The sequence below is a fragment of the Suillus plorans genome, assembly GCF_016647745.1.
Source record: "Suillus plorans strain S12 chromosome Unknown HD556scaffold_74, whole genome shotgun sequence".
Lineage (NCBI taxonomy): Eukaryota > Fungi > Basidiomycota > Agaricomycetes > Boletales > Suillaceae > Suillus > Suillus plorans.
In genome coordinates this window covers 111,300-133,016 of record NW_024537458.1, presented here as the reverse complement: position 1 = coordinate 133,016, position 21,717 = coordinate 111,300, and the positions used below count along the sequence as shown (strand labels likewise).

At 47.2% G+C, this 21,717-nt stretch overlaps 7 protein-coding genes across 7 annotated transcripts; 2 read left to right on the top strand and 5 right to left on the bottom strand.

Moving 5' to 3' along the window:
* Positions 1 to 167: 167 nt before the first annotated feature.
* HD556DRAFT_1246201 (RIC1-domain-containing protein) lies at positions 168 to 4,059 on the bottom strand (the record flags this gene model as incomplete). The annotated part of the gene is made up of 18 exons (XM_041298590.1): positions 168 to 416; positions 470 to 805; positions 853 to 947; positions 1,005 to 1,233; positions 1,285 to 1,370; positions 1,421 to 1,685; positions 1,739 to 1,972; positions 2,021 to 2,137; positions 2,189 to 2,253; positions 2,302 to 2,353; positions 2,407 to 2,443; positions 2,493 to 2,726; positions 2,777 to 3,009; positions 3,052 to 3,206; positions 3,257 to 3,438; positions 3,488 to 3,672; positions 3,736 to 3,843; positions 3,907 to 4,059. 18 exons carry the CDS (start codon positions 4,057 to 4,059, stop codon positions 168 to 170), a joined length of 3,015 nt encoding a protein of 1,004 aa, XP_041155161.1.
* Positions 4,060 to 4,286: 227 nt separating this feature from the next.
* Positions 4,287 to 5,376, bottom strand: HD556DRAFT_1407195 (PRELI-like family-domain-containing protein). The gene is made up of 4 exons (XM_041304033.1): positions 5,224 to 5,376; positions 4,850 to 5,167; positions 4,687 to 4,795; positions 4,287 to 4,633 (listed from the first exon to the last, which is right to left on the bottom strand). The coding sequence occupies exons 1-4, from the start codon at positions 5,253 to 5,255 to the stop codon at positions 4,409 to 4,411; spliced, it is 684 nt and encodes a 227-aa protein (XP_041155160.1). The 5' UTR covers positions 5,256 to 5,376; the 3' UTR covers positions 4,287 to 4,408.
* Positions 5,377 to 7,222, bottom strand: HD556DRAFT_1407190 (beta-lactamase-like protein). Its single transcript, XM_041304032.1, has 6 exons — positions 6,734 to 7,222; positions 6,573 to 6,685; positions 6,497 to 6,523; positions 6,316 to 6,440; positions 6,170 to 6,254; positions 5,377 to 6,118 (listed from the first exon to the last, which is right to left on the bottom strand). Exons 1-6 carry the CDS (start codon positions 6,952 to 6,954, stop codon positions 5,523 to 5,525), a joined length of 1,167 nt encoding a protein of 388 aa, XP_041155159.1. The 5' UTR covers positions 6,955 to 7,222; the 3' UTR covers positions 5,377 to 5,522.
* A 427-nt stretch (positions 7,223 to 7,649) lies between these two features.
* Positions 7,650 to 9,809, bottom strand: HD556DRAFT_933369 (P-loop containing nucleoside triphosphate hydrolase protein). Its single transcript, XM_041312067.1, has 18 exons — positions 9,684 to 9,809; positions 9,614 to 9,627; positions 9,385 to 9,546; positions 9,267 to 9,335; positions 9,128 to 9,209; positions 9,052 to 9,081; positions 8,853 to 9,004; positions 8,799 to 8,804; positions 8,683 to 8,746; positions 8,597 to 8,634; positions 8,510 to 8,543; positions 8,428 to 8,454; positions 8,338 to 8,375; positions 8,224 to 8,282; positions 8,048 to 8,171; positions 7,941 to 7,999; positions 7,761 to 7,893; positions 7,650 to 7,707 (listed from the first exon to the last, which is right to left on the bottom strand). Exons 1-17 carry the CDS (start codon positions 9,691 to 9,693, stop codon positions 7,869 to 7,871), a joined length of 993 nt encoding a protein of 330 aa, XP_041155158.1. The 5' UTR covers positions 9,694 to 9,809; the 3' UTR covers positions 7,650 to 7,707; positions 7,761 to 7,868.
* Positions 9,736 to 12,995, top strand: HD556DRAFT_1312436 (kinase-like domain-containing protein; the record flags this gene model as incomplete). The annotated part of the gene is made up of 5 exons (XM_041300656.1): positions 9,736 to 10,172; positions 10,223 to 10,456; positions 10,516 to 12,200; positions 12,250 to 12,559; positions 12,617 to 12,995. 5 exons carry the CDS (start codon positions 9,736 to 9,738, stop codon positions 12,993 to 12,995), a joined length of 3,045 nt encoding a protein of 1,014 aa, XP_041155157.1.
* A 2,463-nt stretch (positions 12,996 to 15,458) lies between these two features.
* Positions 15,459 to 17,636, top strand: HD556DRAFT_1246092 (amino acid permease; the record flags this gene model as incomplete). Its single annotated transcript, XM_041298578.1, has 9 exons — positions 15,459 to 15,619; positions 15,674 to 15,812; positions 15,869 to 15,980; positions 16,101 to 16,245; positions 16,301 to 16,520; positions 16,575 to 16,787; positions 16,847 to 16,922; positions 16,974 to 17,302; positions 17,364 to 17,636. 9 exons carry the CDS (start codon positions 15,459 to 15,461, stop codon positions 17,634 to 17,636), a joined length of 1,668 nt encoding a protein of 555 aa, XP_041155156.1.
* A 672-nt stretch (positions 17,637 to 18,308) lies between these two features.
* On the bottom strand, positions 18,309 to 20,765 carry HD556DRAFT_1246142 (uncharacterized protein; the record flags this gene model as incomplete). Its single annotated transcript, XM_041298586.1, has 10 exons — positions 18,309 to 18,643; positions 18,697 to 18,931; positions 18,982 to 19,005; positions 19,062 to 19,274; positions 19,342 to 19,573; positions 19,624 to 19,649; positions 19,701 to 19,776; positions 19,828 to 19,976; positions 20,003 to 20,590; positions 20,709 to 20,765. 10 exons carry the CDS (start codon positions 20,763 to 20,765, stop codon positions 18,309 to 18,311), a joined length of 1,935 nt encoding a protein of 644 aa, XP_041155155.1.
* Positions 20,766 to 21,717: the final 952 nt, after the last annotated feature.

Sequence of the window (21,717 nt, the reverse complement as noted above, 5' to 3'; positions counted from 1 at the left end):
CGCTAAACTCGGATTACTGAATGAATGGCGCCGGCGCCTAAGATAATCGCAGAGGGTATACGATGTGCCATAAATTTCGATCTTTGAAAACTTCTGCGGTTGTACACGCTACACGTGGTACTACGAAGTTCGAACGATCTACTCCCATGACTACTGAAAATCACAACCTAAGGTACCATGACGCGTTTCTGGGCCACCAGAGATGTCTCCGACAAGGCATGCCTGAGCGCCTTTCCAGTATCATCGATGGAATGCAAGAAGCGCAAGAGTTCCCGACAAAGTTGCCAGTCCTGTGCTTTCACAGCACATTTCAGCAAGCGGACGGCATCTTTATTGTTTTCATCGAGCTGCTCAAGATTATGCAGCACCAATAAATATGAACCTGCTGTCTTCAGCCGTTTGGACGCCAAACACGTCTGTTACGATAAGTCAGCGGAATTCCATTCTACGAGACTTAACTGCGTCTCACCTCAAAGAGTGCATGTGGGTTCCCAACAATGCTAAAGAGACGCTTCCATCTGGTCATTTCAGTTTTCCGAGCACATCCGACAACGACGTCCAAGGAGGCGTCGAAGTGATCAAGAAACTCTATCACTGCCGTGAGTGTACCAGACTCAGGCGACGCGCTTGTCGAAGGATCTTCTGAGTCTACTGTGCACTCAGATTCCACGACTGTATGTAGCAATATTTCTAATGCATGTGCGAAGAAGACCAGATGCTGATAGTGTTTGGCAAGCGTCACTGCCTCCTTCACTTGCCCGGATTCCAGGTGATAACGGAGGACGTGGTGCAGAAAAAGATGGGACTTAAAACAGGTAAGTATAGACACGAATAGTCCGACAAGAAACTTACACTTGTGGCATGTCTGAACATTACAAATGAGAGGTTCATTCTCGTTGCGGCCTCATGCTCCGCGCCGATGATGATTCCCTTGTCCATGAGAACAGCTGCTTGTCCATCAGCATATCACAGGACCCCAACACATATGAGGAATACACACGCACACAACGGGTAGAAGTCTAATGGTATGCTCACGCTTTCCTTGACGCTTGAAGGTTTATCGGCAGATCCGGACGACTCAATTGCAAGTGCATTCAGCCAAACTCGCATGTTCTGTCCATCGTAACCCCAGAGTGAATTCTCGAGTGCACCAATACCACGGAGATGTATCCAACAGAATTCGATGCGTTCTGCGAAGATTTGCATGTCGTAATTCACCTCCTGGGTACCCGACTTGAAGGCAAAGTTAATAATCTGCTGCGTTGATGTCTCATCACAGCGCACCGTTCTTGGACGCAATAACACCAACTGACCACCAACCACCATTAATACAGTGGCGACTGCGAGGTCATCCACAGGGTCACCGAGTCCTGGATACGAAAAAATGAGTAAGTGGTGTTTTGGAAGTCGGTGAACGTACGTTTCTGTGTATTCGGGATCATCCAGCTCAATGCCCTCACTGCGCTAGGTGAGGCAATGATTCCGTCAAATGTGATACTTCCGCACAAATGCAGCTTGATTGTGTCAGCAGTTGGTATGATCAAATAGTGGCTGAGCATGTTGTCGGCAGTATAAACCAGTAGTGAATTGTCAACCAAGGATAAGATGATTACAGGCGACATTAGGACTTCGCGGTGGAGCACATTTTGATTGCTGAGTTCCATATCTCTGGAGTAGAGCCGTATCTGGTGAGGTACAATCAGTTGGATTCCACATGGAAGCGAGCACTTGCACGAACCTGATACGACTTGGAAATTTCCACTGCAACAATCAGAACATGGTGGAACCACAAAAGTCCTCCTTTCACCGTAAATGCCTGCTCTTGAACGATGTTCGAGAATATTTTCCATCTGCCCGAGGTCGAGCTGTAATGTACCAGACCCCGCCTTCCGGCAATGGCAATCAGTCGCCCGTCACTGCTGAGTGCCGAGTATTTTATGGGCCAATTTGTTGCCAGGTAGGATTGAGGTATCTGCCATACGTAAGTCAACGATATGTATGTGATGGTTGGGATACTGACTTTGATGTGTTGCCACACATCTGACTCTGGATTAATGACGCTCATGTCGGGCTGCTCGGCGCCTCGGTACACCAGCGCTCGATCGTCCATTTGCAGAAACGCGTAACGAGTATTATCCTGCTCACTGTATGATAAAACTTGTATCGTCGAGTGATAACATGAACTCACTGGAGAATGTTGGCATGTCGTTGCGCTTTTGGCAAATGGCAGAACAAAAACTTGGCCGTCCGGTTCTATGATTATCGCGTGAGATTTTGGTATCGTAGGAAGAACAAACTGACTTATTCCGGAGGGTGTTAGGACAACTAGTTCGAAGTTTCCTGGTGCCCAGAACTGTCAAAGTTGAAAATCAGAGTGCTTCAAAGTGGATAGCAGCTCATACTGACAAGGTTCTCGACCGCGTGCATGAAGGTATCTTGAAACCTATGGCAAAATGTAAGTGCTTTGGCATTCTGTTGAGTCACGAACTTACCTGTCGCCATCAATGTGATCTTCGACACCAAAGCTTGATGCAAGGCATCGTCCACCCACGCTGAATATTGCCCAGCCATGTGTCCACCCCGCAGCTAGCACATAACCATCCGAACTCCACTCCATCGCAGTCACAGAACCACTCAAACGGTTATACGGGTTTGGTATATCGATAACTTTTGGAATGGGTGTAGGCTCATCCGGAGTCGGAAAACTTGTAAATTCGATGGAGCCACTAATCAGAGGAATTAGTTGGAGGAACCGAATAAGAGCGATTCTGCAAACTTTTGAGTACCAACTGCAACGAGTGAGAATCTCGTGTTGACAGCTATTGCCATTGCCCGACGAGGTTCAACGTAGGTTGATGATGACTGACCGCTGCCGTCATCGGTACTACGCTGCTTTTGCACCCAACGCGGAACGTCAAAGTCATGGATACACGTGCCTTCCCAATGGTAGTGCGGCTGCGAGCCAGAACTGTCAATTGATGTTCCGTTAGCTAGGTTCGATGTTGAACTCTGGTGCAGAAGCTGTATTAAGAAATTGAGCAGTGGTAGAACAGAGCAACCCACTTTTTCAGTCTCCTCCTCGTCAAGCTCTGAAACGTTTTCTGAATACCTACTTTCTTGTAAACGGACAAAATATGCTCTCCCGTCAGAAGTGATCCAGGTTTCCACCCCCGATATCGAGTGTTGAAGGAGCTTCGTGACGGTAACTTCGGCTCTCGTAAGTAACGTCAAGGACATCAGCCAATCAGGGTCCTACCATCAGGGTCTAAAAGCCAAGGCAACTCAAGGTCATTCAAAATCCAAGTGTCATGACCCATAAGCGACCTGCGCGCTGTCTGCTCTTCTATGTCTGATTCGTCGTATACTGGCCATGGTATGCGTTGTACAGAAGGCGGGGAACTAGTTGAAAAGATGATACAGTTTTTGCGTGGTGAAACACTGAAAAAACTTTCAGCCAAATACATCAATATGGATTGCTTGAGCCGACCTGAGAACCTGCCCCTCGGTACATATCACACCTTCGAGTGCGAGGCTTAGTGACTGCAGTGGTATGCCCTCTCCTGGACCCGGCAGGAAATTGCGCTGCACACTCGGACCCATGTGTGATGGCTGGTATACCGATACATCTGGAACATAATCGACCGTGACCAGGATCAAATACGACATCGTAGTCTATGTCCACGAAATCAATGTCTGCAGGATAGTCGGACCGCTCAGTTAGAAATAAGAGCAGACCTGAATAACGATCCTACTCCCGTCTGGTGACCAAGTCACCGTCGTATTATCGCCATGTTCTAAGAGAGAGGTTTCTGCCCTCGAGATGTGGGCCAGCGGGGCAGAAGGCTATAAGACATGGACATGGATTGCGCTAAGTTGCAGAATGTGATAACACTAAAACCTACGTACTCGAACGCGCCAAACGGTCAAAGAACTCCTTGTGAGTAAGCAGAAGAGGGACTTGCGCGGGCTAGCTTCGAAGCAGAGTACAGGTTCGGGGGTGACATCAGGTAGAGCAGGAACAGTCAACAACTGCCTTGCCGCTGAGGTAGGAAAGTACATTGGTTACTACTAACTGTATCACCGAGCGCGAATTTGGACTCGAAAGGGTGAATGACGAAATCAATAAACGTCCACAGTACAAAGAAGGGAACGATGATTTAGGCGAGCGGTAAGTTAGAACGACATCTTAATATTGCGGCCGATGTGAAAAACAGCTTGTCTCTTACACGCCTCACATGCACACTCACATACTTATGCGCATGTACAACTTACGCAGCACGCACATATCCGTGAACAACATTTGTGAGGGTACTAGATGCCACTAATGATACAATGAGTGCAACACGTAAAACTAAAACCAAATTATGTCAAGGAGGAAGCAAGTAAGTAAGAATGGACTCCAGACCGATTACCTACTGCCCCATATTTTGCCCAACCAAGTGTTTTCAGTCGTGGGCGAAGAATACTCCTCTGGCGCATGGCCAGTATTGTCTGAGCTGTGGGATGAAGTCGGAGTATCCGTAGAAGCGAAAGAATGGTCTGAGTGGAGATGTGTTATATACGAGCTTAACGCCATAGGCTGCAATCGAGCTTGGCGAATTAGGTCAAGGATGAGGGAGACACCCTGCCGAGACTACGAAGAGATCAGACGACCAATAATGAAGAAAGACAGTAAAACAAGCTAACTCTTTGAACGTGAGCCTTGAACCGAGCTAGTCCATGGCTCTCGATTCGTTTTGTCATTCCCCAGCCGAACTTGGAGGTAATGTATGCCTCGGTTGTCTGCATAGTACGGCTGCTCGAGACAGCCGTTAGTGAGACTCGTGTGTGTAAGATAAGTGACACGTACCCGTCTTCATTTTGCTCGAACAGTTGAGTTTCCTCGACTTGCATAACCTTGACATGATCAAGGTTTTTAGTCCTGCACCGAACAAACTTTCCAAAGGGATCCACTTCGCTCTCCTCGATGACCCATGACTCAGCCCTTGAGATAATGCCTTGGGGAGCCCATCTTGGCAAAGCTCCCCTTTTCAATATGAGCCTTGTTGTCAATAAGGAGCCCGACTCTGTCTGGTGCCTGTCAATGACATCGCACGAAATGACATGAGCTGCGTATGGATTAGGATAGCGTAAAAAGAAGGCGAGAGAGACAATGGACCAGGGATCGCTGGAGGTTTTTGAGCATATGAGTGGCAAACCTGACTGGGATGAAAAACTACTCACTCGTACAAGAAGGATTGAGAAAAGAACTTCATTGTCAACGACCCCGGTACGGCTGGTTTCAATTCAAGTCGGTTTAAAAGATCAGAACGAGAGAGCGGACAGGACAGCTACTGCAGGCCTAGAAGATTGATGTGTGGGTGGAAGGGCAATAATCAATTGAACAGGATTGTATCACGTAAGTCCTATTCCGTTAACAGCCGCCAGGACCCCGAATTCTACGGTACAACTAAACGTATATTTAAAGATACACGACAAAATCAAGATTCAAGGGGAATGGCAATACAAGAACAACTTCCTGTTCAGTCGTATGTCTCGTCAATGACCGAATCATCACTAGATACAAATACCCTCAATCCATCATGGGATGGCCGAATCCACACGGGTTTCCCTTCTCGAATCATCTCCGTCCCCCGACGCTCCATGACGCTCATGCGAGTTGTATCTAAGTTAGGGCCCTCTGCCCCCGCGGCCCTGCCAATGGTTACATATTCATCATGAGAAATATCATGGCTGAACCCAGTCAAATAGGTTCGGCTGGGATTCAACCTTCGCACCGTAGCTATTGCTTCCTGAACACCCATATGTGACGTATGGGACCTCAGCCGCAAGCAGTCGAGCACCAACACTGGCATCGGTCTCTTTGCCGACTCTAGGAGAGCCCAAGTATCATCAGGTATCAAAGATACGTCAGAAATGTAGATGATGCTGTCCTGAATCAAAAACCCAAAGCACAAGTAGGGATTAATCTTGGGTGGTGCGTTCCTGCAGCAGGTACCTGACAGCGGTCTTACGGGGGATGACCTTCCTGACAAGTTGGGAGTTGTTGGCTGAGTTGCGCATGGTGTCGGTGCAAAGGCTGGCGGAGGATCTGTGGTAAACACCCTGCCATGGTGGACTAACCAGTTTAGTCAATCGAGAATAGACCTTTATCACAGCATTAACCAACCTATGAATGGGGTAATCTGGACACCCGTATCCTTGATTTCAAATGGGACTTTATCTTCTATGATGTGCCATTCAAAATCCGGCACCTGTTTTCCGGGGCATTGCATATATCAAATAGATGTCCGAGTTAACGAAAGAAAAACTTACATCACCTCCCCCAGATGCGAATTCTTTGGAGACCAAATAAGGGAAAGATCTTTGAACTTCGCGAAACGTGGACTGAGAAACATAGATATCGATGTGAGTTTGTATGGCACCTCCGAGCGTCCATCCTGATGTAATAATGAACATGCATGCAATGCTATGTCAGAGTTATTCCTGTCCTTACCTCGGAGATCATCCAAGCCATTCATGGCTATCAAGACAATCAGCACCATCGTCCATCTCAAATAAACAAATCCGACCATCGGCATGTGCATGGGTGATGATAACAGCGTCAATCTCCCTCAATCCATACTTTGGGAACCACTCCACCGCCGCAGCTTGAAAGTTTTTGCCCACGTCGATGACCACAGTTCTAGTTCAAGTTCGTGATCAGGAAGAAAAGTCAATGATGTGGACTTACGTTGTCTTGCCGTCCTTGCCTGATATGCGAAGAGCCGCGGATGTATTTCGCCTGATATTCTTTTTTCCTTCTGGAGTCAGCGTAGAGAGGCAGGTCAAACAGGGCTTTCTATTGGCCGGAGCGGTCAGACAGTCCAGGTGAGGGATCGAGGAGGAAGTGCCTGTTCCAAGGAATAAAAGTTCGATTGGAGGAGTATTGGAAGGAGAGGCAATGGAACCCATTAATTGTAGGACTGAAGGGGAAAGTTGGGAAGAGAAGTTACAGGAGGTATGCCGTTTTTCAACGTCAAGAGCCTAATTTCCGAACGGTTTCAACTTATTCCGATGAGCCGTCGGTGATCTGGATCATACATAGACGCCCCAATTTGCGTCCTTTACGGCGGCACGTGTGACCGCGGTTACTAGTGCTGATAAGACACACACGAACCTTAGGTTATGGGTGCTGAGCGCTGAACGATGCACTGAACGATGAGAAGCATTTATAACGAGTCTAGCATGTTTGTGACAAATTTTTACTTTTTGAAGTTGCTAGAAGCTAAGACCGTGACAGCACAGCATCGGCCACTTTTTTAAGTAACCGATACGTTCGCGAAAGGAGCCACCAACGACGTGTACCACTCGTGTACCGGTAATACCTCGTGGAATCACTGATAAGTCCGCGGGATAGATGACCTCGATCACAGCGAACGCATGCAAATTTCGGAGTACGCGTGCCTCCCAAGTTCTTCCAAGGCGGCTGGACCCAGGACATGATAGCGTCTATACTACATCATAGGCAATTGGCCCACATACGCACAGGTGATCTGTGGTCAAATTTTGGACCGGGGGGAGATCGTTGAACTTAAATTTGGCAAGTGACAACTTATAGGCAGAAACAGGTCAAGAGCCAGAAGTCAGAGAAATTATATTTGTTCTTGTTCCTCAAAATTCTTCATGCCGATAAGTCGTAACTGAACAGTGACTACTTCGTGAAAACTACGGAGGGCAAAATGTTAACAACAGTGATACTGTCAAAGAAGGAAACATACTTGAAACAACATCTTCGTCTTGCAACTGATGGTTCAAACTGACCTTCTGTGCGTGGGGTGAGAACTTGGATGAACGACCCTATGCGAGTAGTCAGTGGCCACAATCCGCTATGCAAGCAAAATATTATATACCCTGTCAAGAGCTAAGTGTATGTGTGGGCCGACAAACGTTTTACTCACCAGACAAGCCCATTGCGGAAGTTTGAGACGAGTGATTTATGAATACCCAAACAGACGTCCTATAGCGATGTCAAGAAAGTCTATGAAACGATAGCGATGTTACACACTTCGATAGTAGCGCCCTTTCTCAAACATACAGGATCCGACAAGTCTGGTCGTGCACCCCTTTTCTTTGTGTAAACTTTGACAAGCTCTAAGCTTTCCCATATTTGCTCGATAAGGTAGTCCAGACTAGTTGGTGGTAAGACGGGGGAACAGATCTATGGGGAAATAGTCGACTCACTTGAGGTCCATCTCACAACTGATCACGACTGTATTCTCTGTTCTTGCAAGTTTATCTACCTGATATCACGGGTCCTTCAGGATGTCAGAATCAAGTTGGTCGGTTTGTACGGACCAACTCCAGACTAATCGCATCAATCTTGTTATAAACATCTGTCCGAAGTCAGATCTAAGTGGCACCTCATGCCAAGCAAACAAAACATACATAAACAAGGGATATATTTTCGAGTTCCTATAATTTTCCGAGTCAAATGAGCAGTTTGCCTCGGCACACACAGTTATCATACCAATGAGAACATCGATGAACTCGTCGGTTGTTATCTTCCAATAATAACATTGTGAGTGATAGCCGAACGATAGAGTTATTGACATACATCTTCTCGGATCATCACATCACAGTTGTGTAGTTTATCTGCGTCTGGTCAGTGAGGGACATGGAAGCCAAATTCAGGGGGCATACATCCTGCCAGAATGGTGCGAATAGTCTTCTCGTCTGTCTTAGTGAGTTTTACGGTAGTATTCAGCTAAATAATCCATTAGAGGTTTGAATGGCGCATGAATGCAGCTTCAGCGTACAGTTATCTGCAAGTATAATGAGAATGTGACAGGAGACATGAATTAACTACTCACACCACCAGTTGTCCGCCGTTTGAACACTACGTCAGGTTTGCGTTTGTTAAGGCGGATGCCAACTGCATCGAGTTCGATCTCGAGAAGCCGTCGCTGCTCTTCAGACTTTGTGGCGTCGAGCATGATGAGAATAAGATCGGCTGTCTTCGCCGCTGCGCCATACTTATTATCTTTCATTTAAGTAGATCAAGGTACTTACTAGCAACAACTTGTCGCCCTCGACCGCGGCCTACAGAACAATGATATATTTTACTTGGAAAGAATGGGAAACAAACCTTGGCTAGCACCCTCGACAATTCCAGGAAGATCGAGCAGTTGTATACGTGCTCCCTGGTACTCGATCACTCCGGGTATCGCCTAAGTATTCCGTACAAGTCAGCTGTCAATATGGTATACTGGGTGAGAGTTGCTGACAGTAAGGGTTGTGAATTCATATGCTGCCGTTTCGGACGCGGTGTGAGTACATTTACTGAGGAGGGTGGACTGAAGTTCCTCTTCAGATAATATTCGTGCATGTTATGAATGAACTCGCCTTCCCGACAGACGGAAATCCTATCAATGCAACTCGGGCATCTCCTGATTTCTGCACGTCAAACCCGACACCGGCGGGCCCAGACTTGGAGGCAGGCTCGAGAAGCTGGGCCCGATACCGAGCTAGCTTTGCTTTCAGAAGACCGAGGTGATATTCTGTAGCCTACTTGGGGTGAACGTGTCAAAGCGCCTGCCAATCGCAACTAGTGTACTGTCTTTTCGACATGTACCTTGTTCTTCTGGGCTGAGGCATATTGTTCAGGTGCAATACACTCTGAGATACGGAGAAGAAAGACTCACTCCTAGCCATCTCCTCTGCATAATCATCAACTTATCCTCCCTTTTTCAAGAAATGAACCTCCCCACTTTTGAGAACGAACTCGTCCCACTCATTTCCTTCCCGACAAAACTTGCGCAGGCATGTCTCCGCCTTCGGCTGGACTATGTCCAGAAACTTAAAGATCCAGAAGTCCTCATCATCGACCAAGTCACGGAAGATGTAAAGATAAGTTTGGGTCTTGCCTGCACGCTCAAGCGGCAATATGAGGCCTTCCTCGCACCCGACCCAGGCGGAAATTGGAATTTGCCTCAATGCATCACCGATGACTATGATTCCACCATACTTGAAGCGCTCTCTATATTCTTCAGACTCATACATTGGAAGCTCAAGAGCGGGGTTAAAGGAATTTACTTCAAAGAGACGGATTTTATCGAGTCTCAGTGGGCGACTTTCAATGATGTCAGCATGACTGTTGCTGGTGGCCCGCAGTTGGTCGCCGAACAAGTCTGGTCAGTTTGTATCTCTGTTGTGTTCCCTCTTACTAAAGGCATATTTGTAGTTCATTGACAAACAAGCTCATGGTCCGGGTTGCAAATTACTTTGATACTCAAGTCCGACTGCCTTCTGCAGACAAAAAGCCACCTCAACGTCGCGGGTCCGCGAATATCTTCGACGCAGATATCATCGCCAACAATGTGTCAGGCCACATGACTGACGAGCAGAAGGTCAACTGGTATGGCAAGATATTGGACAACGTCCGGTTGCGCTATCGAAAGCTCCAACGTTTTGCACGGTACGTTGAACCTTGATGTGAAGGGACGAATTTTTACTGATAATATTGGGCATATTTAGGGTCTTGACCCAAAGATTCTGCAATTCTGCCGAGTACAACCTGGAAGGCGTCCCCATCGAACAGGTCATCGCAGCTCTTGTGGCGACAGATCATTTTTTGGTCTACACGCGATCGTTTGAAGAAGAAGGGATCTATATCATTGCATCTAGTGCTTTGCGCGACCGCCCAGAAGCCATACGACGCATTCTTTTTGAGTCTTTCCATGCCAACGAGTCTATGAATGACGAGGGTGTCCATGTGGTTGATAGCATGGAGATAATGGATAGTGAGGATGATGACGAGGCCGAATATCTTCTCCTCCTATCTCCTCTAAGTCAATTTCTGTGGAATGGTCTGGTGTTCATGCTCGAACTTCCAAGGATGGATCTTGACATGAAGGACAACCGCTTGCGTCTTGTTGCAGATGGACCCGACCGGCGGCTTGTGCTAGCCAAGGAACAATTCTCAGAGATATTCGTGGACGAAGAAGATGAGCCTTTAGAAATGGTGCTTACTCCTCTGCAGTGCATCATCGAACAACAAGCGCATCTACCCACAGTCAATCGTGAGCTGCGGAAGATAGCTCGCGCGACCAACAAGCTGGCGGAGTCAATAGTGGATTCTGTGCACCACGTTCGATATTCACTGCGCAATGCAGTTGGATACCAGGAGCTCCTGGAGAATTGGTATCTGTTTGCTTCCGAGCATGGGCAACACGCTCAGAAGTACATGGAACGTTCGCCTCTCAGCAAATTCAACCGACTGCTGATACGCCTCGCCATCTCCTGGGTATCATTCATCTGCGATGACTGCGATCCATCAGATCGGAAAACCTTTCGATGGGCCGTGAATGCATTGGAGTTCGCGCTACACCGCACTCGACGGAACAATATATTGCAAATGCCAGATGATCAATTCGAAATGCTGCGGCAGAAAGTAGCTAGCTGCATGACGCTCCTCATCAGCCATTTTGATATTCTTGGTGCTCGGTCCACTTTGGAAGCACGGAAGGAGAAGGAAAGACAAGAGGGACTTCTGCGCGAGCAAGCCTCGATGACTGCCGATGAAGAGCCTGGATTCCCAAGGTCTTCATCGCCTGCTAATGATGACCTCATCAGCATGAACACGTACTCATACACAGATGCTAACGTGCGTCTGTATTGGGAGAAGACGGCAAGGGCGTTATATGCACTTGAAAGCAGTCGAGCACAGACCGGCACAGACCAAAGGGTTGTAGGTCGTGTTCTTGACAACGAGAAACCCGAAGATCGGTCTCTCGTTTTCCTAGCGTCTTCAAGTTCCAATATCTCCATTCGTTGGCAGCAAAGGAGGTTCATTGGGGCTGGGGCATTCGGTTCAGTTTATCTCGCAGTCAACCTCGACTCTGGTTCCCTCATGGCTGTCAAGGAAATCAAATTTCAAGAGCTGTCTGGGCTTCCAAACCTCTACTCGCAAATCAAGGACGAGCTAAGCGTCATGGAAATGCTTCATCATCCCAACGTCGTAGAATACTACGGAATCGAAGTGCACCGCGACAAGGTATACATCTTTGAAGAGTACTGCCAGGGCGGAAGCCTGGCTTCTCTTCTGGAACATGGGCGAATTGAGGACGAGAGTATCATACAGCTCTACACCATGCAGATGCTGGAGGGACTTGCATATTTGCATTCGAAGGGAATAGTCCATCGGGATATCAAACCTGACAGTAAGTCTGAGCATTCTGCGGTTTACACATCATTTGGATCGTTCAACAGATATTCTCCTTGATCATCGTGGTGTCATCAAATATGTTGATTTTGGAGCGTCTAAAATCCTCGTGAAGAATCGCACCATGCAACGCACACGTAGAGGAGACTTCGGCGGCGGGAATTCTACGAAAACTGGTGGCTTTGGCGGAGGCTTAGGCATGAACAGCCTGACCGGAACGCCCATGTATATGTCCCCGGAAGTCATCAAAAATGACAAGAGAGGTCGTCACGGGGCAATGGATGTCTGGTCGCTCGGATGCGTGGTTCTAGAATTTGCAACCGGCAAGAAACCATGGAGCAATTTGGATAATGAATGGTACGACCATTGTTCGTCTCCGATGTAAGGATTGATCTGACGGGAATGGGGCAACAGGGCCGTCATGTTCCACATTGGAGTGGCTACGCAGCATCCACCCCTGCCGGAACCCGGACAGCTGAGCGATCTAGGCATCAACTTCATCAAGCAGTGTCTCATCATTGATGCCATGAGAAGGCCGACGGCTATCGAACTACTGGACCACCCTTGGATGCTCCAATTCGGCGAGACGCTCCTTGGGTATGAGGAGACTGAGTTGGTGACTAGTCCGCCTATAGAGCTGCCGACAGAAGAAACCTATGAGATGGCTACAGTTGCAAGGCAAGCTGCAATCATCCAGGAGAAAGAAGTTGAGGCCATCCAGATACCCTCGCCCACCCTCTCTTCAACAGGAACGCCCACACCCGAAGCTGAATATGAATATGAATATGAATGACGATAACTCATGCATGCTGGTAGTTCACTTAATTTCTGCAACATTCCAATTCACACTTAGCAAACATGTAGCCTTACTCATACTTGTACATCCTCATTCAAATTGTTTTCGTAATTTGTCTAGCTAGCGACATGTACACACGAACTAGTAGCGTTTCCCGAGTTCCTTCTGACCTTCGATGCCAGTTTTACTATCAAAATGCGTCAACATCAGAGAAGACAAATAATCTTTGCACATGACTGTTCCAAATACTATGAACAGCAAGGTGCAGAAAATCAACTGGACGCAAAATCGGGCCACAGGAACTGATGAAAAGAGCTGGAAGAATGATGTGGACCTGAGTCGTTGATTCCGTCATAATTGGTCTCATGGCCGCTCCCTATGATTGTGATGGACCAACGTACGCAACCGCAGTTACCGCACCAAATACCGGTTGTCCGAGGGTATTTCAAAATAGGCCGCAAAAGGAACGCAGTCTAGTTCACAGGCATTCTCAAAGTACGCTCCACGAGAAACTATAATAGTAGGAGTAGTCGTCATGACGGGGGCACGACTACAGAAGTGACACTCACTCCCCTGTATCGAGGCCCAGTTCGCTTTCTGCAACATCGACACAAGAGTCGCGTGATTTCGGTAGACGACTCGTCATTTTTCGTCCGAGTCACCCTTTGGAATCCGACGAGAAACATCGCGACTCCTCCGCTGCATTCACAAAATTGCACATTCTAGCAAGGCGGATCGATACAGTGGGAGAGAATATCTTTTGAATCAATGTCTGAGAAGATTGGTGATAGGCTGTGTGTAAGTTTGACCAACCTTGAACCAGTGCATGGCAGGGCGAACTATGAAACGACTACAGATTACTCTGACAGATGTACGAGTATCGAGATTCATGACGAATCTTGCGCAATTCTCTGAGTAGCGGAAAAGTCGTTGACTGACTGTTGACGCGAACATCGGATTAATCCCCATGGAAAGTCTAGTAGAGTCTAGATGCACTAGGTCGCCGTGGCACTGCGAGGAAATCAAGAAAGTTTTGGGGCAGCAACACAGTGAACTGGTGAGGATGACTGTATTTGGTCGTTACTACGGAATCACGTTGTCACAGGCTCGTGTCATAGTAATGCATCAAACAGGTTGAACTTGAGTAGCGGACCTGTGGTGCATCATCGGTGCAACTGAAGTACCCGCCAGTGAGTAGAGGCATCTGATGTATGATGGGCTCACATTTTTTGAGCGTGGAAACGTCATGGATCAATATTTCCCACACTCCAATATTCCTGCTAGCATTCCGCATACACCTATCTGCGCAGGATCCAGTCTTTCGACTGTGCTTATCGGACCAAACATTGTTTGAACACGTCCATGCTACCATGGCAGATTCCCCGCACGCTATACTGGCTGATGCAGAGACACCGGATGACAACTTTTTGCAGCAACGATTGCACTGCATGCACTCGACGCGAAACGACAAGGCGCTAAGTACGGACCACACGGGCTATATGACCAACAGAAGTCTTCGACCATCTCCTTCACATCTCTTCACCATTTTCAAAACTTGGTTCCGGTGATTTGGTGAGGCGTTGTGGTGACCGTACGCGCTTTCTTTCTGGTCCATGTTGACATCAGCGTTCGCGATATCGAGCACTATATAGTGCTTGTCACGTTGATCTCACCCAGTCAGCCGCATTTCGGCAGCTCTCTCTCATCAAATGCGAACTCGATACAATATGCCGGGTGTGAAATAAAATCGATATTGACTAGGGCTAAAAGCAAGAAGTAAGCTGAGCCTGGTCTAAACTTGTCACGGCGAAATCTGAAGGCACGTTGAGGAACATAGCAAGGCTGGAAAGTAATGAGTTGTAGCTGACTGACCCCCTGGCTGAAGATACTAAGATATATAACAAATCATCTATCAGCAAATCGGATTTGCTTATCGACAGTCCCCATGGTAGGTTTCCGACTAGCCCATTTTCTGGGACACTATTCAAGAACACTTACCCGTTCTGATCCAGATACAATAACTATCTTTAACGTCTATGACTCGACACCACGGGAATACATACTTTAGAGGTATGCTTTCACAGACTGCTAATCCCATTCCCGAACTACGGATACATGATAGCAACCACTAACCACGCCAATGTGAAGCTCCCCAACTCTGGTTGCACGGTGTGATCCCAAAGGCGTCCTATCATGCAGACGTGGCGTTCCTATTGATCAACGTCCATAAGGAAGATACTGCCATCCATGTAGTTCGTACCTCTAGCGCCATAAACAACACATGATTCTGCCATCTGCCACGCTGGTGGAACATCGTTCTGCCAAGTTCTGCCAGTTCTGTCCGCAACACTACGCCCCCCCTCCCCCCGCTCATACTATATCTAGTACTAGTATGAGTCGTAGTTGGGTCAAAGTATTATTTTTTCCCTCCTACCTTTTCGTTCATAAGCACTCGTCACAATGGGTGCCGAAAAGACAGACACCGCTACTGCCTATCACACTAGTAGTAGCAGCAAAGGCGAATTCTCTGACGTCTTAGACCATGACGGAGAGTCTTTTCAGGGGCCCTCGCGGCACACCCTGCAACGTAAACTCAAGAATCGTCACGTCGCCATGATCAGGTGTGTGTTGAATTTTCTTATTTTTTTTTCTGGCGAATTTTCACCTCTGTCAAGTATTGGCGGTGTTATCGGTACTGGTCTTTTTGTTGGAACCGCAGACTCTCTGAGTTATGGAGGTCCCATTGGTCTATTGCTCGGCTACATTGTCATGAGCTCCATCGTCTATTGCGTCATGATCAGTCTGGGAGAAATGGTATGCTTGCTGCACGCCCCAGACGTAGTTCATGTACCTGATCTTCATTTCCGTAGGTTGCTTACCTGCCTATAGCTGGTGGTCACATTAAACTGGCCGAGCGCTTCATTGACCCTGCGTTCTCTTTTGCCATGGGTTGGAATTACTGGTATGACTGGACGATTAGCTGTACGTCCCATTCTTCCTCGTTCATTTCTCACAATTACTGACCTCTTACCTTTTAGCACCTGGTACTTGAATTGAATGCATTTTCTTAGCGTCCCTGCTGACATTCTTTTATCATCTCAGCTGAGATTTCTGCTGCTGCATTATTGATAAATTATTGGAATTACACCGTCAATGATTCAGTATGGGTCGTCACATGTCTTGCCGTCGTTCTCGCCATTAATATGCTCGGTGCTGGCGCTTACGGCGAGGCGGAATTCATATTTGCGTGCGTACTACTACCGTGTAATATATCCCGATCTCCTATTCTGAAATTACTATAGATCCGTTAAGGTCATCACAATCACTGGTGTTATTATTCTCGGTATAGTCATCGATTTAGGAGGTGGTCCAAACCATGACCGCATTGGATTCCGCTACTGGAAAAATCCTGGACCATTCGTTCAGTATAGTGGCATCGAAGGTGCCGAAGGACGATTCCTCGGCTGGTGGGCTGTTTTGACGCAGGCTGCTTTCTCATTCATTGGAACCGAGATTGTTGCTGTACGTTATATTCTATGCTTATCAATCAATATATTGCTTACGAATCTCACTTAGATTGCTGCTGGAGAAGCGAAGAATCCTCGTCATACCTTGCCCAAAGCCATCCGTCGAGTATACATCCGTATATTGCTTTTCTACATCTGTGGAACACTCATAATTGGTTTGCTTGTACCATCTAACAACCCATTACTCAAATTGAACACTGGAACCGCCCGGTCTCCATTCGTCATTGCTATTGAAACAGCTGGAATTAAATCTCTTCCTTCAGTGAGCCGCACATGGCCCTCCTTTTTTACCTAGAAATTTCTCATTGCTATTCAAAACAGATCATTAATGCTTGTTTGTTGACCTCGGCATGGTCTGCATCATCTAGTGCCTTGTATACTTCATCTCGTGCGATTTGTATGTACACTTATCTGGCAGGCAACTCATCGAAATTAATACACTTCGTAGATGGTCTTGCAGCCTCAGGAAATGCTCCCAAGATCTTCCTTAAAACCACGCGCAACGGGTTGCCTTACGTTGCTGTCCTCTTCTCCGCCGCTTTCTCCCTTCTGGCTTTCATGGCTGTGTCCAGTAGTGCGGGCTCGGTATTTAACCGGCTTTCCAACATGTCAGCCATCGCTGGCCTTATGACGTGGTTTGGTATTTCGGTGACGTACCTCCGCTTCTACAAGGGCATGCAGGTTCAAGGCATCGACCGCAAGACGCTCCCTTACTACACAAATCTCCAGCCATACGCAGCGTGGTGGGGAGTAGTTACGACGATCACCATCTGTTTCGTATGTCAACCTTTTCATATCCGCTAATATTATTTAGACTGACTATTCCTCTACTCTCTAGTTTAGCGGATGGGGCGTCTTCCTCAAAGGAAAGTGGAATAGTGTAACTTTTGTCACTGACTATATTCTTCTTATTACCTGGCCAATTATGTACTTTGGTGCTCGCCTCTACTATGGCACAAAGCCCGTTGCTGCAGAGGACATGGACTTTAAGAGCGATATAGCTGACATCGTGGCAGACTCATATGAGGAACCCCCGGTGAAGAACAAGATGGAAGCATTCTGGCGGTGGCTTGTGAGCATAGCTGCTCTATTTGGCAATTTTCATCACTAACGTCACCTCACTCATAGATGTAATTTACTAATGATACCTGCAATAATACCGTTGATTATCGTCAATCATATCACTTTTTCTAAGTCGTGTTCCTCCCAGAGAACGAAGTCTATATCATTTCGCGCAGAGAGAACTTCTCCCTCACTACTCGTACCTTTGGTATTAGCAGTGGCAGCAGCAACTCACAGAAGATGAACGTTTAAGCAGAATTTAGCCGAAGAAGATGGAGAACATCGGCGCACGGTTCTTCAGCTCAAAGAAGCTATGTACCAGCGCGAGCAAATGAAAAGAAGACCAAGCATATACCGATTCCCATGTGGAGACCATTCACCGATGGCGAACGGGCGTCAGTTCGGAGTTCGCTGTGCGCAAACTAGAGTCGATACTTTCTCAGTCTCTGGACTGGTTACAGCATTTGCGAGTTGCTTGCAAATTGGTCGACGTTCCACAAGTGATGGTTGATTGTGCTATCTACACAAGATGCTTACCCGGAACTAGCGAGCGCTGACGACCAGTTCTAAGTCTCTGTCGCGCTTGGAGATGCTTGCCGGTGACTTTCGCTGAAAGTAGAGTAAATGTTCGTATGAATTCCAACCACCTAGTGGTACTGATAAGTTACACTACAATTACTGTTCAAATACACCGGGAGCCTGTGCAAATCGCAAGTGTTATTTACTCGATAATCCAGCGTTTGGAATGTCCAGCAGCAGAGTCACTCCCGACTCGGCTTGAAGTAGTGCTCGTTGAACTATAGGTGCTACCGTTGGACACTTGCCGCTCAACGGCGTTGTAGGATCCGGAGGTTGGGGCTAAGAATGCATCAGGCATGGAAAACTTTTCCCATATAGGAGGAGCGAGCATCTGAGAGGGGGAAACTTCTTGTCCTGCGCCGAACGTGGCGGAAAACGTGGACATTCTCCTATCATCCGTTTGGAACGCGATCTTTTCTAGGTCATCTCCGTAGTTCACGGGTACAAAGTCTTCTGGGATTGGCTCGTCTGCATTGACTGTACCAACCGTATAAGCTCACAGGCAAGAGCAACAAATAGTGCAAACTCACGATAGCGTATAAGCCCCTTGCCGAAGTTAATACGACATATGATGCCCAAGATGAACGCAACAAGAGTCAGGAAGACAGATGAAGAGGTCATCACCCCGAAGAACGTCCAGGTCATGAACGTCCACCGGAATGCGCTGGAATCGAACATTGCTGCCCAGCCTGCAAGGTATCCGACACTGAGCGCAAGAAATACGAACATGGGTATTTTGAGTTCTCGGCGCACACCATGCCAGCCCTGTGAGAGGTGTAAGTTACTATAGAAGCAATCGCAAAGTGAATTCTGACTGCAGTTAACCAAGGAAGTAAGAGCTACACAAAAACGTAGTTAGTGAATGGTTTTGGCGGCATGTAATTTGTTTACTCACTATGAGAGTGACGATCAACAGTGGTTTGAATTCAGGTGAGGTGTCAAGACGCCCGATGTTGCCATTCCAAAGTTGATCCAGCCAAAGTGAGATGGAGACCACCATGAAAAAGAGCGATATCTGGATAACGATGGAGAGCACGAGCACAAATTTATAGACACGACTGATAACCATTGAAGCCCCGACGCGCTTGAAAGTCTGCCAGCCAAAGAGCTGGATGCAATCGAAGTAAAATACATGAGTGTTGTGAACTTGCAAACCAGGATCGAGACTGCATCACCTTGGCAAGCCTCCACGATAGAAAGGAAGAAACCAACAGCGCAACGGCATTCAGCACCAAGCTTGCAATTTCGGCAACAAACCGACTTTTCCAATATGATGGTAAAAGATTGATCGGATTACAAGCTCCATTCGTTGACAGCCTCGAAAAGTCACCATGAAATTGAGCAGTGTTAAATATCTGATAACCTGCCCATCCAGTAGCCAGCATATGTGTCAAAAGAGTTGCGATGCTATGGTCCTCTGAGTACTCTCGCGTCAGACAAATTAGTGCAGCACTCACGTATGAGGGACAGATTCGTTCAGGATCTAGTACAACGTTGTGACAAATGGATGAAGAAAGAACATTATTGTACTTACAGCGACGATAGACATTCCGAGAACCCATATTTGAAAAGCAATGAAGGTCAAATCCTCCCGCTCTGTCTGCTGAAGGCTTCGATGACGTTACATACACAGCGATAGGCTATGGCGAAACGCTTCTTACATTTGAACTGGATAATTCAGAGCCCAAAGGCACTGTCGATCTAAAACAGCTACTTGATTGTTCCAGCCATATCCGTTCACAGTGACTTGTGAGGTGCCATTGATGTCGACAGCTTGGATATTTTGAACGAGGTTGCGTCGATTCAGCTGCTAGTGGCGCGTTAGCTGACTTCTACCCTGAATGGATTACTGACCATTTCAGCAGCACTCTCTCTGCGTACCTTATCAGTGGCGCTTGAAGCTATCGCCGATGAGGTAGTGGTATGCGATGAAGACACAGGGTTTGTGATTGCTGTTGAACTCGAAGTTGCGGTAATCGTTGGTCTTGCAGATGTGATAAGACTTGACATCGCAGAGTAGCTTGAACTCGTTGAACTAGTGGACACCTTCGACCCTGAGGACGCGACAAGGGTCGAGATCATGGAACTTGACGTCCCCGTTGAATATGTCGTAGTAATCATGGGGGCTAATGCATTTGCGGATGTCAGCGAATTGTCCCCAACTGTCGTACCATTCCAGATTACTTGGCAAGAGCTAGCGCTGAGGTCCGCTGGGATACTGTCGCAAAGACGAAGGTCACTCCCCAAAACATAGAATGCGCTCGAATTGATGGTGTCTCCTTGTCTGGTGATGGAAGCCAAGAACTCAGCAGCCCCGACATTGATACGAAAGGCCTGCCCTTGAAAGATGATCTGGAGAACACAGTGAAGAATGGAAAATACGAAGTAAAAAGTGGTTGTGCGTGAAAGAGTTATCCGATCCCACTGTTTCGAAGAGTCAGCTTAGTTGCACGGACAGCATTGTTACAATGCTTCAGGACGCCTCGTTCAGTGGCAGGCTGCCTCTGATAATTTGTACCATAAAGTCACTGCAAGTACTCACCAGTAACTTTATTTTGGATGGGATAGGGATAACATTCCATAGTTGCTTAATGCGCATGACACGGACAACCAGTTGTAGAACTGAACTGTTTTCAGATGCTTTGTTACCCAACCTGGATAATTCATACCGAAATCACGGATAAATGAACGACGATGTCACTAGGACAGTATGTTTGGCAGGAATTCGTTCAAGAAGCAGAAGACAGAAGAGCAACAGGAGAAGGTCGACCGAACTGCTACAACGGTCCTGCCGGGGTGCAGAGGGAAGAATGAAAGTCAGAAAGAGGAATCGATCAAGGAGATATTCTCACAGTCGGCACTTCAAGCACTTTTTGACCTCACTGCCGCCAAGAGGCAGGACAAGTTGATCACACAGCATCTCTACGGCTTGAAGCGCCAATGATAGTTCTCATGAATGTCACTAGTAAAACCTTGACAACACTATGACCTGGACAAATATAGCATGCATAGGAAAGCCTTCTGATATCTTTGATTCATCTGCGGCATGATCGCAGGAGTAGTAACAGAACCAGAATGTTTATTTGAAAATTCCACAAGGAAACCTTGATACATGATCCTGGGATAATGTCAAAGGCCGTGAGGGTAAGTAAAGGCTGTCCAGAGTGGGCTAGCTGGCGTACTCACAACATATGAATAATTCTGTGACATTGTAGCGGTCTGCGTTGACGAGGCCTCAAGCTGCGGTGCCGTAGGAAGGAAGCCTCATGCTAAGGTCAAGTACTAGTAAGTATGTACTTACTGACACCGAGACGTCCTTCAACAATTTCAGCTACATCTTGCATATGCTCGGCGATCTCATGGAATGGGAGCAGCGCTGTAGCAGTGACCAGTGGATTTGAAAGTCCGGTCACGGACTTACGGTTAACCTGTAATCCCTTCGAGACGACCCGTTGCACTGTATCATGTCATACTAAGTCCACCACTTATCATTATCATTTTTTATGTGCAAGAGCTGGGCAACACAAGATTCGACCGCCCATACCGTCCTA